Source organism: Castanea sativa, chromosome 5, assembly GCF_040712315.1.
Source record: "Castanea sativa cultivar Marrone di Chiusa Pesio chromosome 5, ASM4071231v1".
NCBI lineage: Eukaryota > Viridiplantae > Streptophyta > Magnoliopsida > Fagales > Fagaceae > Castanea > Castanea sativa.
In genome coordinates, this window is record NC_134017.1 from 64,642,499 (window position 1) to 64,662,656 (window position 20,158).

The following is a 20,158-nucleotide window of genomic DNA, read 5'->3' on the forward strand; positions in this document are numbered from 1 at the left end:
AAGATTAATGATTCAATAATGTAAATGATGATATCCTCTAAAATGTGATTAACTTAGACCAGTATGCATGATATTCTTAAATATCAACAATATTCTTAAATATCAACAAAATAAAAGCATATTATGTAGATTTTGTCTTCATTATAGTAAATATTTAAAGAAAATATTTAGTTTAAATTGTACTAACAATGTAAGATTATGTTAGACACTCTTCCTGTAGAGTTGTCACGGTAACTCTATAGCCCAGGTGGTGGATGGGTTCTAGTTCTTAATATAATCCATGTTTACCAACAACAACAAAAAAAAACAATGTAAGATTCACATTATTGTACCTATTTTTTTTAAACTACAATGTAAGATTTACATTACTAGTACATTAATATAAACCTATAATTACCCAATATGTAAGCATTATCTTTTGCCAATCTTGGCAAGAGTGTGTCGTTTGTTTATGTTATATTGATGTAGTTTCAGATATAATGTCAATTCTTTTACTCAAAGATCTTAAGAATATTTTGAAACTCCAAAAAAAAATCCCTATTATGGGCAATCTAGTATAAACTATTAAATTACACCTTTACAATTATCTTTCGTAACATTTTCTTTCGTAATATTGTGCAAAAGTAGAGTATTCTTAAATACGACTATATCTATACGATTGAAAGTTGTCGATTCAATATAAGGTCCTACTATGCTAACACTTGTGAGGTGTTATGAACATTATGGACTATAAATTGAAACAAGGTCTTAACAAATGCTAGCTTTTCTCTTTTTTTCTTTTTTACTTTTTTTGATACAAGATAGAATTTCTATTTTAGCCTAATCTAAGTGTATATGTGTGTAAAACTCCTTCTTGGAGACTTGAACCCCAACCTTTGCCCCCCACATTTCACAAGCATTTATACTTGTAGAGTGACCAGTGCACCAAGGGTGTGCGATAGTTGCTAACTTTTCTTAACAATTAACAAATCTGTTAAAGAAAGTTGAGGACAATAATTACCTTTATACTTGTTTAGTAATGATAGGAACGTCTTTTCTTTTTTTCTTTTTTTTTTGGTAATTGTTGATGCAATAAGTTGTAATTTAGATCGTGTATTACATATCTCTCATTAACTCTCATGGACTTGTAAGCGTTCCAAGTCTTATTTAAGCATTCCCAACTTTTTATAATAATAAAAAAATGTCTTTTTTTTATTTATTTATAAAAAAATTATGTATTTGATCTCTATTATTTATATTATATTTCAATTTGGTTCATTACTTTTAATTGTGTCAATTTGACCCATAATCTTTAGTGTCATATCAATTTAGTCCCTACTATTATTTTTTGGATGAAAATTACTAACGTGGTCAAAATAAAAAATTAATTTTTATTGAGATGGTAGTAAACTAAAATTTTATTTTGCTTGTTTGCCACGTAAATAATTTTTATCTAAAAGATAATAGTAACCAAATGACTGAGAGAGAGAGATTACCACATGCTGCTTACCACCGCCTTGCCCACACGTTGCCCATCCCTGCAGGGAATATTGTTTTTTGACAATACACAGTGGAGCAAGAAAACCTCAAATCAATTAATAAACTGATAAATTTATTAACAAAACAAAGGAAAAATGATTAAATGAACAAACTCAGTGAGATGTGTGAAACATGAGAGAATGGATTCAAAATATTGGTCATATATTCAAGAGATGAAGTACATATAAATAATGAAATACACAGCAACATATAACCTTTACATTATCTATAGTTTCGACAGAATCTTGACTCTCGAACTAACACCAGTAATAACAGCCAAAGCCAATCACACGTAATATAAGTTACAAACTTAAAATAGCTTCTTCTAATGTACAGCACAACTCGTAGCTAGCTTCAACAGATCGATAATGAAAGATATCAGTATGTACGTACGCGACATGTCCCTTTGTCATTCATGTGATGCACGACAAGTTGTTCTGCTCATCAAGAAGTGCATGCACTTTGTAACCCAATCAATAGACAATTAATAACCCTCAAAACCATCCCAACTGAAAGACAAATGAACCATTGAATCCAAGTCAAGCTTGCATTGGCTACCAAAATGTGTGCAATTTCAATAAAAGCGACCTGCAGTACCAGAATAACACCCACAGCCAACAAAAACAAGGGATTACGAGAAAAGTGCTGAAGCACATTCTTATTCCCCACTTGTCTTGCATTAATAATGTTACAGACTTGGCAGAGGACAAAAATATTGAAGATAATGGTATTACTAACCTTCTTATTAATGCCAATGATGGTTTGCCCTTTGAACTGGCATGTCACTAAGACGCCAAGTTGATACAGAACTTGGATGACAACGTTTCTCCATATGGCCATGTTGATAAGCGGTTCAGTTTTTCTCAATGGTGGCTTTTCCATCAGTTCCTTTGATGGTGGCTCAGTCAATAATCCAAGGCCACCAAGAAGAGTCACAACAAAGTTTGCCCAGACTAATTGGATGGTCGTAATTGGAGAATCTCCGCAAAACATTGTTGTGATAGAGGTTATCAACAACCCTGATATATTCATGGTGAGCTCAAGTTGCAAATACTTGCGAATATTGTCATAAATACATCTTCCGCATCTGACAAGAGTCACAAGACTGTCCAAGAAACTGAGATTTCCATCCACAATGATGATGTCAGAACTTTGCCTAACCATTTCACTGCCAAAAGTCTGTATAGTGATCCCTACATCAGCTTCCTTTAGCGCTGGAATCACATTTGTTTTAATTCCAACCATTGCTACTGTGTGACCTTTTTTCTTCAAACATTGCACTAGAAGGAGCTTGTCAGAAGGGATTAAACTTCCCATGAAGATGATGTTATCCACTTCATCCATCTGCTTTTCGTTGATGTAATTTTGAAAATTTTTAGCCTCAAGCTTCAATTTATCTGCATTGGGAAGTAGTCCACACTTGCAAGCTATGTCTTCCAATAATGTGACATCATCTTCTGAAACCAGTATGATATTAACTCCAGCATTTATCCAAGCTTCTATCTCTCTTTTTGTCGAGTCAGCTGCCTCTGAGTTTATTGATCGCCAACCACTTTTGTCGATACAGACAGTTGTGACTGAATTCATGGTGAGACAAGCCAAGGTTTCTTGAATCGTGGCCCTGCCAAATAGCATCTTCTTACTCCAATAACCAATGGCAAGAGTGACTACAAATGGTATCCCTTCTGTTACTCCAAACAGAAACGTAAGAATTGAAGTTGATAATGTGTTGAACTTCCCATTTGGTGTCAAGAAAATTTTCTTACTCGTATCCATGATCTCTTTACTTGCAACTGCTTTCCCCTTGAGGTCTGGGAGGTTAAAATGAAATCTTTTCTTTAGAAGCATAAAATGGAAGAACAACACTACAAGGTTGAGGATGGAGAGTAAAAGCCCTGTAATTTGTATGCCAGTGTTCAGCTTATCAAGTTGCCCTGGTAATGGGGTCTTGTTGAGGGCGCCATAGGTAACCTGGTTCAACAAATCACCCAATGTTGTGTTCATGCCCACTGATGTAACTAGCATGCGACCTTTTCCATCAATCACCTTTGGACCATAGAACAGAAATGGGTTTTCGTTGTTAATGATGGAGTCAAGATCATCATCCAGTTTTATGTATTCACCAGATACGAGCAAACCATCAGCAGGGACTAGAGATCCCCACTCGAGGCATACTATGTCACCCAACAAAACATGTGAGATGGATACTTTCTGCGAGCTTCCCCCTCTAATGACCTCAACTTCCACTTGGTGCATTTCCGAAGTATTCTGCCTTCTTGACATCTGTCGCGAACGTTCGAGCCAAAGTTCCCTTAGGGAATGAATAACCACAAGCACCATGATGAAAAGAATTGTGATGACACCTTTATGCCAATCTTTTGGGCTTTTCATAACGATCCCAAAGCCAAGTAACAGCATTGCATACACGAAGAGAAGAAAAACAATCCAATCATTGCATGTTTTTAAGAGTGATTTGAAGCAGCCTCGTGCAGGAGCCTGTGTTAGGGAGGGTGATGAATTAGCAATATCTATGCGTTGAGTACATGGATCTTGCTTAAGACCAGGGATTCCCTTCTCTAAATCAGTATCTAGAGCCTCTGCAATTCTTTGGATGCCTCCAAAATTTTGTATTGAATCAAAGTTCTTCTCCTTTACCATCTTGGCAATATTTGCTTGTTGGAGTTTTACATCACAGATACAGTTGTCATTCTCACCATCCAAATTTACAGTAATTGAGATTTGAGCTGATGCAGATGAGATTTCCAAATCCTGAGAAATAATAATAAGATGATATATTAGAGTTTTGCAAATAACATAATTATTTACAACTAGTCTCATCACGCGCGCTTCGCGCGTGCAATGAGACTTTTCTTTTTTAATGGTCCTATTTTGTTAAAAAAATTGTATTTAATTATTTTATATATATATATATATATGATTTTTATTTTAAAAATCTAATTTATAAGTGAATAAATCAATTTAAAAATTAATAGGAGAGTGGTTCTATTTTTTAGGCAATATTTTAGTGAGAGTTGGAGTTGTATTTTTACCAGATTGTCCTTTAGTTTTGTCTCTACTTAAACATAAGACTGTAGGGGCATTTTTGAACTAAAAAATGAGTTTTTACCAGATTATCCTTTAATTTTGTCTCTATTTAAACATGGGACTATAGGGGCATTTTTGAACTAAGAAAATAGGAATCCAAACAGGGGAAGCCCCTTAAATAATAGTATAGATACAATACAATACCCAAAAAAAACTGTGACCTAACTCAATGAAATGGGTGTGTGCCATACTGCCATGTGTAACTCATTTGGGAACAAAATGTGATGCGAATATTTACAAAACATACTCTCTATCTTTTCATGTTTTCTCTTCAAGAAACATTCAATAACTCAAATGATCAAATATGCTCATTAATCGTTATGCTTAATATATGAACAATTGTTTTCATTATCAAGTTAAAATCTGCATCTTATGATCAGCCCAGAAGAATAAATAATCATAATCTGAAACTTGATTCGAAGATTCTAAACTTGACAATTCTAATTGAGAACTACCAGTCTACCACTGCACTTTTCCGCATGGCAATGTAAATGCAGTTTCTTATGGAAATAGAATATTGAAGTAGCAATATAGTCTTTTATGTTTTTTTTTTTTTTTTGGAATAATATATTGGTTCATTATATAACCCTATTTTTTGGTGAAGACTTTGATAAAAATAAAATAAATAAATAAAAATAATTACTACTCAATTTAAAGAATAACTATTTTTGAGAAACAACTATTCCCTACAATAAATATGAAATCAAGTAATCGAATAACTATTTCACATAAATAATAATTTATTATAGGACCTATTACTGCATAACAAACATGCCCCAAGAGTCAACCTTACAAGTTACAAGCTGCATTTAAGATTTTATTTTCAATGGGTAATTAATCAACAAAGATCTTGCAATTAATTATAAACGAATATAGTTTCCATTTCTTGTTTATGAAAGGAAAGGTGACTAGAAAATTTTGAGATGTTGTAAAGTGGAATCTGTTAACATAAGAAGAAAAAAAGAATAATAATAAAAGCATTTTTCTACACATGCTTTTTCTTTAAATGGATGATGAAAGAAAGTAGTACTTTTTAACATTTCAGGTCGTATTTTAATATATATGGTAAAAACATGTACCAAAAGTTCCAAAACACCTATAAAAATAATAAAAATAATTAAAAAAAAAAAGGAGAAAATGAACATGGGCGAGTTTAAAGCAAGGCTATGAGTCGAAATATGCCCCAAGATTTTCAAAGCAAGCCAATGACCATCATGTGATTGAGCCGAACTGCCGAAGTATGCCCTAAGATACAACCAGCATCTTCAAGCCCTTTACGTAGACGGTAAATACAAGTCTGTGAGTTTTTCACATCCCATAAAGTATTTATGGGTCTAATTAATGAGTGTTCTTAGATAATTAATTGACTATTTTAGAAAAATGTTTATACCATTTTTGTAAAAAATATAAAAAACTGCCATAAAATTCAATTGATTTTTTTTTATAAAAAATTTTCTAAATTGATACCCTTAAACTTATGTTAACTTTTCTCTTTTACTATTTTTTTCTTTTTGTTGCCCACTTTCAGCCTATATTCCACTACTTGAAAGCCTCTCTCAGAATCTACAAGGAGGGCAAAAGATAGCTGCGATTTTTTTTCCCTCAGTGCTCTAGGTCATTTGAAAAAAAATAAATCTTGACCGTGAGTCCGTGACTTGTATATAGCTCTATCAAATCTACTTAACTATATAAAATAAGTCAAGGGCTCTAACTACAGAACTTTTAGTTTATTCAAATTTTATCTTTTGTAATAAGTAAAAAAAAAAAGGTCCGTTTGATGAGAAAGAAAAATTTTTAACATTAAAAAAATATTATGCTTACAATATTTTTACAATAACTCTTAAGTAACAAGTTATTATCAGCTATTATTGATCGGAAAAAAATAATTTTAATAGTGGATTCAAATTAGAATCATTAATAACCTACAATCGAAGATTTCTTGTAAAAGTATTATACAAATATTATAAATGTAACATTTAATATTTAATACAATTATCATAACTATAAAAAATAAATAAATAAAAAAGTATTGCGAAAAAAAGTACCACATTCACAATATTTTTTATGACATTTCCATAACAAATCTTCAGTGGTAAATTGTTATTATAAATTAAACTTAGCAATGAAAATAATAACAATAAGTAATAACCTACTATTTAGGATTTATAATAAAAATATTATGAATATAGTATTTCTCTTATAAAAGATATTAAGACATTTTATTGCCATCATAATATATTTACAACGTGTTAATTCAATTTATTAAAAAAAATGTTTTAGAAAATAAAACACTTATACTTTCAGAGCTTTATCTGCTCTTATAGTACGTGAATTTGCTCCTTCAGTTTCAAAACGATTTCGTTCCAACAGTGTCTTGCAGATATACTTGACAAGGTCTCTACCATTAATAGAAAGAGTAAGCGTGTAATTCAGAATAAGTATATGACTTATAAGCTCAAACAAATTAACCAAAGTTTCACTCTCCACTACTATAGATCCACACTCCACATGAGGGAAAAAAAAAAAAACTTACTGCTTCTCCTGTGTCACTGGGGCTGAGATTGTCTAGAGCAACAGAACCTTTATCAGATTCATCACCTTTTCGATCCCGTAGCATTGAAACAATCCATTGCCAACGGTTTCGGGCACGGGCCTGTGTTGGGGAGAGTGTGTTAGATATGCGTTGAGAGCATAGATCTTGTTCAAGACCAGGGATTCCCTTCTCTAAATCTCTATCTAGAGCCTCTGCAATTTCTTGGATGCCTACAAACTTCTGCATTGAATCCAAGTCCTCCTCGACCATCAAGGCAATATTTGCTTGTTGCAGTTTTGCATCACCAATACAATTGTTGGAGATTTTCACAGCCTGCAAAATATCAATTAGATTATATATTAGTGTTCTTGCTATTCTTTAATGTTATGTTTGAGAGAGAGAAAGGAGTGGAGGACTTGGAGTAGAGTCCACCATTAATGAGGAGAACCCTTTTATGTTCTATGATGCAAAGGTGATTGATGGAAAGGGTTGCATGCTAGTTGCATCAGTGGGCACGAACACTAGATTGGGTGATTTGATGAAGCAGCCCATGACCCCGAAAAGACCCCCTTAAATTTTTCAAACATACAAAGTAGGCATGCTCAAGGTCTCTACCATTACCAAGATTGACCTAAAAGAAATACGAACTCCATCTTTAAGGCCTTTAAATTTTCAAACAGATCGACAAAGTAAGCATGTAATTCAGATCAAGTATATGACTTATAATAAGCTCAAACAAATTAACCAAAATTTCATTATCCACTAATATAGATCCACACTCCACAGGAAAATAAAAAACCTTACTGCTTCTCTTGTGTCACCGGGGCTGACATTATCTAGAGCAACAGAACCTTTCTCAGATTCATCTCCTTTCAGTATGAGTTTTCGATCCCGTAGCATTGAAACAATCCATTGCCAATGGTTTCGGGCAGGAGCTTGTGTTGGAGAGATTGTGTTAGCTATGCGTTGAGAGCATAGATCGTGCTCAAGACCAGGGATTCCCTTCTCTAAATCTGTATCTAGAGCCTCTGCAATTTCTTGGATGCCTCCAACCTTCGGTATTGAATCCAAGTCCTCCTCTACCATCAAGGCAATGTTTGCTTGTTGCAGTTTTGCATCACCAATGCAATAGTTGGAGATTTTCACAGCCTGCAAAATATCAATTAGATTAAATATTAGTATTCTTGCTATTCTTTAATGTTATGTTTGGAAGAGAAGGAGAATGAGAAAGAGGAGAGGAGAATAAAAGTAAAGGTGATATATCTCTCCATATCCTTCTCCATCCAAACCTACGTTAATTCTTGAACTCAGTTGACTTGAAGGCAGACACAAGAATCAAGAAAGTATATTCTGGTCACCTATTCTCCTCTTCTTTCTCCATATCCCTCCATCACCTCTTGAAGATAACTAAAGCACTTCCATCAACAAGTAGGGCAAAATATAGCAGGGGTTTTTCTTTCTTCTTTTTTCTTTTTTTTTCATGGCTGACATGTGAGAGCTCAATTAATAAGCCCGCTCAAAGAAATTAAAGGTATACTTTTTACCATATATAGATCCATGGGAGAGAAAATAGAAAACTTATACTTACTGCTTCTCCTGAGTCATCCTGGCTGATATTAGAAGTCCTTGACGAAACTATGTCTAGTGCAAGAGAACCCTTGTCAGCTTTATCTGCTCCTGGAGCTATACTGGCCATTGACAAGACCGTTTGTTGAGACTCTAGGTCTCCACCATGGCCACCACTGACCTAAAATAAGACCCAAAATATGAGCTTTATTTTTCAGGTCATTAAAATTTTCACGGAATTCAGAGCAAGTCCTTCAAAGAGAATATTTCTACGAGTGTTGAAAAAAAAAAAAGTGCCTTGACACTTATGGTCAACCACTTCAATATGTTGTGATGTTGGGCATGTTACTAGATTTTTTCATATGCTTAAGCACAAACAAACCAAAGTTTCACTATCGATCCCATACAGATCGACCCAAGTTCCAAGGGAAAAACATATATAGAAAACATACTGCTCCTGTGTCAGCTGGGCTGATATTACTGTAAAAGGAAATGGATGGTGAGGCTGCAGGTCTGTCGAGAAAAAGAGAACCTTTCCCAGATTCATCTCCTCCTGGAGAGACCGTTTTCTGAGACTCAAGGACCTCATTTCTAGGGCTTTTGCTGGTTAGCATTATTTAGTTTGTCTGAATTAGGCTGGAAAAGACTCTTTCTGCAATAAGGAAATAAATAAATAAATCGATAGGGTTAACCTAAACAAAACAGCTATGAAGAAAAGAAAAAGATTGAAGAAATAAACTGTATATATTGATGGTGAAGAAAAAGAGCATCTAGCTCCCAAACTATTCTTATTAAGATTATAATAAGAAATGAAAGTTTTTTCAAGTGATTTAAAAGTAGCAACGTCGAAGGATTGAAAAAGAAAGGATGAAAACCGAGTAATTTGAAAGCAGCGTCGTCGAAGGAGAACGAGAACGAGAAAGAATTAAGAATGCTGGTGAGCGGTGAATGAATACTACAAGAAAAGAATGAGAGGAAAGAAGATAGGATTTATGGGAAAGAGAGTTTGTACTTGAAAAGGAGAAAATGAAAAGAGAGCAAAGGGTGAAAGGTGAGCTTAAATAGAGGAGCTAGTTTAGCAGCTCATTCATAGGATCCGTGTGGCACGGCGAATTTGTTTTTGTGTTTTGTGTTTTTGTATATTTTTTATTGGAGTGTCCTATCTAGGAGGTTTCTTCTTTTTTTTTTTTTTTTAATGAACATCTAGGAGGTTTCTAGACCATCTACCGTGTTTGAAAAGATTGAGAGCACGTACGAGATTCGTCACTACAAAAAGGATAATAGTGATCCCAATACACTAAGAGGGCGTTTGGATAGTCTGTCCACGTTCAAGTGGTGCGTTTCAGCGTTTTTAATTTTTTTTTTTTTTTTTCAAGCCGTAGTTGTTGACTAATTCCTCATGAACAGTGCATCCGTGCACTGTTCATGGACCCATAAATTTCACTTTTCAGCAATTTTTTCATTAAAAATGGGTCTCACGGCACTATTCACACATTTAAAAATTATTTTGCTACAGTGTTTTCCGTTTTCAGTTTTCAATTTTCAGCAATAAGTTCTATCCAAACGGACCCTTAGTAAATGAAAAAAGAAATGATATATTTTTTATTTGAGTGTCCTATCTGGGTGGTTTCTAAACCATCAACCCTGATTAAAAAGAACGAGAAAATGGAAAAAGAAATGATAAAATAAGGAGCTTTCAATATAGTAAGGGGGACACGTGTTTCTTTTCAGATTACCTTTCTTTCCACCTTTAAATAAGGAGCTTTCTAAGAATTTCATTTACATCAATTAATTACAATTACAAAGTCTCTGTTCAAAGTTTAAGAAACTTTCTTTTTTTTCTTTCCTTTTATATTATAAATCTTTCTGAGGCTCACTAAGAATTCCATTTACATCAATTAATTACAATTACAAAGTCTCTGTTCAGAGTTTAAGAAACTTTCTTTTTTTTTTCTTTCCTTTTATATTATAAATCTTTATGAGGCTCACCAGCTTTAGATGGTTAAGGAGGTATTTGGTACATATTTTTAAACAACAATTTTTAATTTTTTAAACAATATTGCATGTATTTTTACACACTTTTTTACTCAAACGTATTTTTATACCTGTTTTTAAATAAAATTTTCAATTTTTAAGTGCATATACTAAATAACCTAAGTCTTTGGCTTGGCTCAGATAGTCAATATGTGACATTAAGAAATTAAGGAGAATGGTATTATTATTTCATCAAACTGTAATCAATTTATCATTTACTTCCGCAGCTTTGTTAAACTAATGGATAATAATAGGGACAACAATTTCAAAACAATCTTATTTGGAAAATTATTAGTGGTAAGTAAAAATGAAATGTCAATGGTAAACTCAGAAAAGAACCGGCTAATAAAGGATTGACGCCTAAAATTTGTTGTGAAATATTTTTTAAAAGAAATTATGAGAAGGTCTATAGACAAAATAAAAATACAACAAATTTGACACTTATTGATGGAAATTGTTAATGGTGTGTAAAAATATAATGTTAATAATTAGCCAAGATGAAAACCGATATAAGCTTAATTAACACATCAATTAGTGTCAAAAATGTTAGCACAATTTTTTATTAAGAAACAAACACACACAAAAGAGAAAAAAAAAATTCTAACATAAAATCAAAACATAAACTCCAATAAAAAATTATGATGACTTATAAGTGAAAGTTTTCAAAGTTTCTTTATACATATATAATATTGCTCAAATCACGTGAACGTCGCACTTTGAGAACTAAAATCAAGTCAATGAACAGTGAGACATAACGGACCCTGACGTGAAAACGAACGTAAAATACAATGTAGAATTCTTCTTCCTTTTTGGTTAAAATACGAATTCATTAAAACTAAAGATTAATGTTCACGTCAGGACCATGCCTCAGCCTGATCGAATACATGCCAGATAAATCAAAATCCAAATTATTCCTAACGTACTCAGGCGGACAATCAAAAGATATAAAACTGGTACAATCTAGAATCCTATATGTTGTGGATAGTGAGCTTTCAGCCCAGCTTCCTCACGTAGCCACGTGAGCTTAACGCAAATCTATTTCATAACTCGACTTTTTCTCTCAATTTATTTCTTTTCAATCATACATCATCATCAATTTATAATAATTTATATTACTTTTTTAAATACACTGGGATAAGCACGCCAATGTTGACATTTTCACTACCAACGCGGTTTTAACTTTCTTCGTACATACACAATGTTCAATTGGCTGGGGGTCGGCAAATATTTGAGCAGGAAAGAAATCCATGCTTTTACACAAAAATGTCTCACCTAATTGAGATACGAGTAGTCCTACCATTTTGCACTTTATTGTCTGTTTGGTTATTGAATATTACAATCATGTATTATTCAGCTTTATTGAACATCGGGGTAAAGATTATTTTTGTCAATTTATTTTATTATTTAGTTTATTTTTGTTACTATTTATGGGTCTCATTATATTTTTTAGTATTATTTATGAGTTGCACTGTACTACTTAAGTTAATTTTTATCTTTATTTATAATATTTTCAGTAAAAAGTTTTCAGTTTTAATAAAATAAGCGGATCTCAAACAAATATAATAAAAGTTTGACTTAAAAATCATGGTTGCGCTAAGCCGTTAGGTTGCAATTTTTTTTCTAAAAATAAAAACAATAGTTTAGTTGTTCCTATTAATAATGAGACCTACTAAGAAGTACATGGTGACTTTCAATTGGTTTATTTTTTTTAATGCATCACATGAATTTAGTGATATAACATGGCCATTTATGATTGGACAGAGAACTAGATATGTAACATTATTCAAGTAAATTCATGGTATTCTTCTATTAATTTAAAAAAAAAAAAAGGTAAATATCGTGATATTTGACATTTTTTTGGCATTGTAACTTGATTTGGTGTGGTGTTGGGCATCATATCAATGTCATGCGATCGACCTCAGAAATTTCAATGACTTGCAAGCCCTGACCTAGACCAATCACATCTTAATGATCAAGTGGACTCTTTAGTCTTTGCCATAGATCGAGATGATATAAAACTGACTGGTTAATAATCACTAGCTAGTTAGAGGTGCTTTCTTAAATAATAAAAAAAAATTTTAAAAAAAAAGAGTGAAAGGACCCCAATTGATAACAGCACCGTTGATTAAAAAAAGCGAAAAACCAAAGGCCAAAAAATGCAAGACGAATTCAGCCAAAAAAAATTAATAATAAAAAAAATAAAAAGGAAAGACGTTGAAAGGAAAAAAAATAACACAATGTGAGGTGTGAACGTAACTCTGCATGGAAAATACGCATAGTCTTTTTTTCTTTTTCTTTTTTTTTTTGAGAATCCACCCTCGCAGAAGGGGGGGGGGGGGCGCGGGGGAATACGCATAGTCAGATACACTGAAAACTGAAAAGGGTGAGGTAAATCTGGTATTTGGCTGGCAAGGTGTTTTTCCTTCCGTCTGGGTCCCACCAAACAACGTGTTTTCTCTCCCATTTTCTTTTTCTTTTTTTTTTCATTCCCCTTAAATCCACCCAATCAAACATACCCTTAAGTGAGAAAATTAAGATAAAATTTTTACTTAAAGAAGTATAACTCTATACATAAAAAAATGTATGTCATACAAAATTAATCTCATTTGTATAAGAATTTTTATCACACACAAAGTTATGGTAGCTATTTAACATTTGAATATCTATTTTACTATAATAGTTTTTTAGAACTTATTTACTAAAGACAATATCCACTTCCTAAAAGTTTCTAAGAATGTTAACGAATATCATCATCTCCCAACAATAAGCAACTCATTTTTGCTAAGAGATATCACAATATTTAAATTTTCTTAATGAATGATATCATATACTACAATTGAAACTCTTCATCAAATACTTTCAACCATACACAATGAAAAATTTTGTCATTCATACTTTCTTTTTTATCATTCTACATGAGTTTAGGTGCAATATTAATTAGTTTACTTAGTTTTTAATGAACGCCGATTTTAGGTAAGAAAAAATTTAAAAAACAAAAAGCACGTGTCATTGAATTTTCCATTAAATAAATTAGAAGTTTCGAATATTTAAATCTAGAAAATCAATGTTCTCTAGGTAATAAATAAAACATATTATATCACCATTCCAACTTTCTAAGCATTGCTACCATCTAAAACTCAAAGTACGTGAAGAAAATTTTTGGGATATTAAAATTTAATGGAGGTATTTTAGACATTACACAATGGAATATTTTAAGAATCATAAGTTTTCATTAGGGTTTAACTGAGACAATAACAATATGACATGTTTATTATTTTCCAAAATATTAAGGGGAAAAAAAAAGGAGGAATTGTGGACTATCCTAAACATAAAGGATTAAAAGTGTTTTTATCCTATGTTTTTTTATTTTTTGTGTGTAAAACTATGTGTTTTTACTTAAAATGGTGCATAAAGATAAAAATACAATAAAAGATACAAAAATTCAACCTAAGAAAACTGTATATGAAACAGTGAATTTTGACTCAACAGAATGGTACAACATTACCGTCTATGATTTGTTATGAAAATGTTGTGAATATAGCACTTCTTTTTTTACAATACCTTTATTTTTAGCTGTGGTTAGTTCTAGTATGATATTTTATTTTGACTTATAAAGAATTAAACCTCAACAATTGTGAAAATATTGTGGCAATTTGTTGTGTTAACTAACCGCTCTATATAAAAAAAATATTTAAAATAAAGAGTTGACTGGGTGATATTACTAGAAAAGAAGAAGAAGAAGAAGAAGTCACAATACCTTTATTTTTAGTTGTAGTTAGTTCTAGTATGATATTTTATTTTGACCTATAAAGAATTAAACCTCAATAATTGTGAAAATATTGTAACAATTTGTTGTGTTAACTAACTGCTCTATATAAAAAAAAATTTAAAAAAAAATGAGTTGACTGGACGATATTACCAGGATAAAAAAGGCCAATGAACAGTGCAATCGAACAAACCAAAAAATAAATTGTAGCTACTACTATAGCTTTACAATTCACACCTTTGTTATGAAAGTGTTGTGAAAATTAATGTTGTGGATGTAGCATTTTTTTTTTCACAATACCTTTATTTTTAGTTGTGGTTGGTTCTAGTATGATATTTTATTTTGACCTATAAGGAAGTAACACCTCAACAATTATGAAAATTGTGACGATTTGTTTTGTTAACTAATAACTGTATTTTTTTTAAAAATTAATTAAAAAAAAGAGTTGACCAAACTATATTAGCGAGAAGAAGAAAGAAGAAAAAGAAGAAAAAGAAGAAAGAAAGGAAGAAAGAGGCCAGCAAAACAGTGTAGACATTGAACAAACCAAAATCCTGTAGCTGTTTACTGCAGCTATAATGCATTGGCTCTAGGCCTGTCCAAACCCATCCGCAGACCCGACCCACCCGAAGAAACCAACCGAATCTGATCTGACGCCAGCTGACCCAACTACTTCGACAGTCAGCGGCGGATCTTCACCACTAGAAATCGACTACGGCGGGTCAATTTCGGTTTCCCTCCCCTAAAACCCAAAAAACCCGAATTGATGGACAAAAACCCATATTTCGACGAAAAACCCATATTCTGGCAAAACATTTCCAGATCCCAACAAAAAAACCCAGATTCCATCGATATTTCACATAAATCTATTGAGATTTTGATCAAATCTGGCGAAATCTCATAGAATCTGATGAGATTTTCACCAAATTTGGGTTTTTCTTGCCGTTTTCTCAGATCTATGACGCCAACTAACCTATCCACCACCCATTGAAGATCTGATATGCCTGACTCGACTACTCCGGTAGTCAACAGCGTGTGAGATTTTTTACCACCCGATTTCGTCAGGTCAGTTTCAAGTTAGGCACAAACCCGACCCATGGACAGCCCTACTTGGCTCTTTTTATATATAGATATAGATAAGAGCTCATGAGTAGTAGATGGGATGGTAGTGATTCTGATTCATACACCAGCCCGAATATATCAATGCCAGCGAAGTTAAGAAGGAAAATAAAAAAAATGCTGGTGACATTAAATTTTATTTCACAACTTTTTTTATTATTTAATTATAATATGTTAATCAAAGTAGTGCCACTTTTTCATATACTTATCATGAATAAAAAGCTTTCATATATATATATATATATATATATATATATATATATATATATTAACCTACTTTATAAATTGAAAAAAAAAAAAAAACTTTGCAGCAAAATACAATTAAGAAATTATTTTTATTCAATTATTACTAGCAGTAGTAGCTTGTAACCCATGCATATACATTGATAAATTTAAAAATAAGCACATTTTGTTGCCATAAAAATATACACAATTAATCGAATTATTAGAAAAAATAAATGTAATTAGATGTGATGATGCGCGAAAATTAGTAGGCTGAAATAGTGATGATGTAAGTCAGTTTTCTCTCTAAAACACAATGATGGAAAATTGTGAATGGTCAAAACTTACCTTGGGTGAATGCAATTTACTTGTTTGGATTTATTTGTGGGTTAGATGTGGGTCTACTTGTTTGGATCCACCACCATCGTGGGTGATATGGGTGGTTAATAGAGAAAATGAGGTATATGGAGCGAAGTACGAGGAATCCCTTCCACGTATTAAGAGCAACGTGTTGTGGTACATTTATTTGGAACCTTTGGAGGATTCTTCATAGAATTTACAAAGTATAACCTGGTCGTCCATGGATCTAGTTGTCCATGGAGGACTTCCTTCAAACTAGATCACATTGTTATTAACGGATGAGCATTGTTCATGCATTCTACCATTCTTAGATTGCTTTCTTTGGACGTGGTTAGGTCATGGACAACAACCAAGGACAGGTTAACCTTAATTGATCCCCATCAAGATGCATGATAAAATTCCTTTCCTAAGTTTAGCACTACTACTTATGATCATTTTTATTCTAAATTTTAATAAGATAAAACATGTGATGATTTTTGTTAAATAGATATATGATTGATTTTTTATTTTTTTTATTTATAGTTTATTAATATTAGACTTTTAGTATTTTGTACTCATTAAGTCACTTGGCACACTAGAAAACTTTACATAGAGATATAATATAGTTATGTTATCTCAAAATAAAACAAATAAAATTTGTTTCAATATATAGGGTTTTGATCTTAACTATATGCATAAACCTAAAATTTGTAAGCATGAAAATTCAAAAAATAAAATATTGGCTTAAGAGGATTCATATGCATATATAATAGCGGTTGTGAACAATTGAAAAAACTAATTATTATTTCAAACATCAATAAGTTGTATTAACATAAATAAAATACCCTTCATAACTTAATTTACGCTAAGTTCTTCTCAAAATTTATTTGAACTAGTTAATTTCATAATTAAAAATAAAATATCATAAAATGTGTATTCCATCATAGTTCAATCATCCTAAAACACACTAAGATATAGCCAAAATGCATTTACACATTTATAGTACATGTAAGGTAGTTAACTAATCTCTCAGCAAAAAAAAAAAAAAGATAGTTGACTAATAATTACTAACCAACATTAAGTTGTACTTTCACATTCAAAGTTAAAAACCTTCACTCTAAATGATCATCTAATAACACAATCTGATAATCATAATTCATAAAAATTAAACAAATAAACCCTTTACAGTCCATTCGGAAGGAGGAAAAGTAATGGAATAAAATAAATTATTTTGGAATGTTCCTTCTGGTCTCTTATTTGGCAGTTTTGGTGGAATGAATAAAATGGGTAATAGGAAACACTCATTCATCTTTATTCTCTCAAAATCTCAAATTTTTATTCCCTAAAAATTTGAGGAATCAAAAGGAATGAAATTATTAATGAAGTTTTCACTGAAACTCCTAAAATATCCATTTATATTCAACTTTTTATTTTAAAATAGAGATCTAATAGTAATATTATCATAAAATGATTATATTCATTTCCCTCTATGATGCGAGATGCGGAAGCGTTAAGAAGCAGAACACGTCTATTTTTAGAAAACAAGAAACAAAACACGCTTGCTTTTGAAAATAACCTCGAATCCACGAGAGTTCCTTGAATCCACAGGGAGAAAGAGTCTGGTATCCACCAGAAAATAGAAAGACAAAAGTCTGAATTTTATTGATTGAATAATTATTTCAAAAAATGTGTACAGACTTAGGGGCCTATTTAAGGGCTTTGTAAAACTTGACAAAAAAAAAATTCTAAAATAATTCCTAATTGATACCTAACCATAACAGGAATTAAATTTGACCCAAAAAACATTAAAAGCACCTAAAAACAATAAAATAATAACCCTAAACCTAAAATAACGAAAATTACAAATTAAATACCAAAATTTATAAATTACAATAATTAAATTGTAGATTGTGTCCTACATCAGACCCCTCCACTTGAAACAAACTCGTTCTCGACTTTATCTTTGAAATCTGAAATCTTCCATGCCAAGAGAATAAATACTTTGAACACTTCGTCTTCCTTGTCTTCTTGCCAAACTTGAAAGTTATCAATTGAGCAACTTGAACTTCATGTCCCTTGATCTTCATGCAATTAACAATATTCACCAAATAAGAGTCAACAATCAAATCAAATCTTTCCACCCCAATAAAATTTGTTTCGATGTCTCCCACCAAAATAATAGGAACTTGAACATTGCAATCATCTAACTTGACTTCATTGAGATCGTTGATAACTTCCTCTATAATTTCTTCTTTAATGGTTTCTACTATCTCAACTTCAAGATTTTTCTCTATAACAGGGTCTTCATTAATCTCCTCCATAATCTTGATTTTAGGTTCTTATTCTATAACAAGGCCTTCACTAATTTCCTCAAAAATCTTTATATTTTCTTCTTTGACTTCAACATATTTTTCAAGAAAAGTATTTTCTTCAACATGTAATTCTTCTCTTAGTGGTGGAATAAATGGCTCTTTAAAATAATTCAAGTGTGAACTTCTTGGCCAATAATAATCTTGTATTGTATATGACAGGATTTCTTCACAATCCAAATGATAAATTTTGATAGCAAGCATCTTTTCATCCTTGGCCATGGACAAATTTTGTCTTTACCTTGTCGGATTCTATTAGATTGTACTCGTTCCCACGAACATAAGGCATACTCACTAAGTTTATACAAAGCAAGTCCAACTTTTCTCTCATAATAAATATTCTCAAAGCCAAATAAATCCTCTAGATCAAGTAACCAATCAAGAAAATCTTCTTTATAAAAATAACCATTAAAACTTACAATTCTTCTATAAGGTCTATATGAAATTTGCTTACCAATAGGTTGCCTATGAGTTATGTCTCCGCAACAATTATCCCTATTATTTCCATGCTCCAACAACAACATCTTAGCAAAGATATTTGTGGGTGCTACTGTACGTCACGTATACTTACTAAGTTTTTTGTCACCAAAATTGTTATCGTCTCATACGTCAGCCACCAAACCAAGATAAATCAAGGCTCTGATACCAATTGATACAGGATGTGGAAGTGTCAAAAAGTAGAACATGTATATTTCTAGAAAACAAGAAATAAAACACATTTGCTTCTGAAAATAACCTCGAATTCACGAGGGTTCCTTGAATCCATAAGGAGAAAGGGTCTGGAATCCACCAAAAAATCAAAAGAAAAAAGTCTGAATTTTAATAATTGAATAATTGTTTCAAAAAACGTGTACAGACTTAGAGATCTATTTAAGGGCTCTGTAAAACTTGACAGACAAGAAAATATATTTTAAAATAACTTCTAATTGATACCTAACCATAACATGAACCAAATTTGACCTAAAAAGCATTAAAAGCACCTAAAAACAAGGAAATAATAACCCTAAACCTAAAATAACGAAAATTACAAATTAAATACTAAAATTAATAAATTACAATAATTAAATTGTAGATTGTGTCATACATCACTCTATGTTACTCCCAAACAATGTAACTTGCTTTCCGTTCCTTTATATAAAAACATCCAAACAATATTACCTAACATTATTCTATTTATTTCTTTTCCATTCCTTTCCCTTAAATACATTTCATTCCAATTTATTTCATCCATTTCCATTCTTTTTTTATTTACTCATTCTATTCCATTCCTTTATGAACTCCCAACTGAAATGTTAGACAAAGCAACAAATCAATTCTCTATTCTGGATTAAAAAAAAACCCTAGAAAAAATAAAAAACACCAACAAATCACAAGCCCAATCTAAAAAAAAAAAAACCAAAACAATTACAAAATACAAATCCCTAGCAAAAACAAATCACAAGACCCCAAGAGATTTTACCCAATTTCTCTCTCTCTCTTAGTGGAGAGCTCTCTGCCTCTCCTAACCCTCATTTCCTCCTCTAAGGCTCCACTTTGCCACCAAATCATCACCTCCTACTAATCGCTCCATCTACACACCAATTTTTG

General features: G+C 31.9%; 1 protein-coding gene across 1 annotated transcript; it reads right to left on the reverse strand.

Moving 5' to 3' along the window:
- Window positions 1-1,725: 1,725 nt before the first annotated feature.
- LOC142637146 (putative calcium-transporting ATPase 13, plasma membrane-type) lies at window positions 1,726-9,730 on the reverse strand. The gene is made up of 6 exons (XM_075811426.1): window positions 9,598-9,730; window positions 9,175-9,374; window positions 8,745-8,903; window positions 7,961-8,305; window positions 7,157-7,489; window positions 1,726-4,287 (listed from the first exon to the last, which is right to left on the reverse strand). Exons 2-6 carry the CDS (start codon window positions 9,334-9,336, stop codon window positions 1,963-1,965), a joined length of 3,324 nt encoding a protein of 1,107 aa, XP_075667541.1. The 5' UTR covers window positions 9,337-9,374; window positions 9,598-9,730; the 3' UTR covers window positions 1,726-1,962.
- Window positions 9,731-20,158: the final 10,428 nt, after the last annotated feature.

Excerpts from the sequence above, each read along its gene's own strand:
- LOC142637146 (XM_075811426.1), bottom strand. The coding sequence starts at position 9,336 with ATGCTAACCAGCAAAAGCCCTAGAAATGAGGTCCTTGAGTCTCAGAAA. Across the intron at positions 8,904-9,174 it reads GCCCAGCTGACACAGGAGCA|GTCAGTGGTGGCCATGGTGG; the intron begins GTATGTTTTCTA and ends GTCTTATTTTAG. Across the intron at positions 8,306-8,744 it reads AGGATGACTCAGGAGAAGCA|GCTGTGAAAATCTCCAACTA; the intron begins GTAAGTATAAGT and ends GATATTTTGCAG.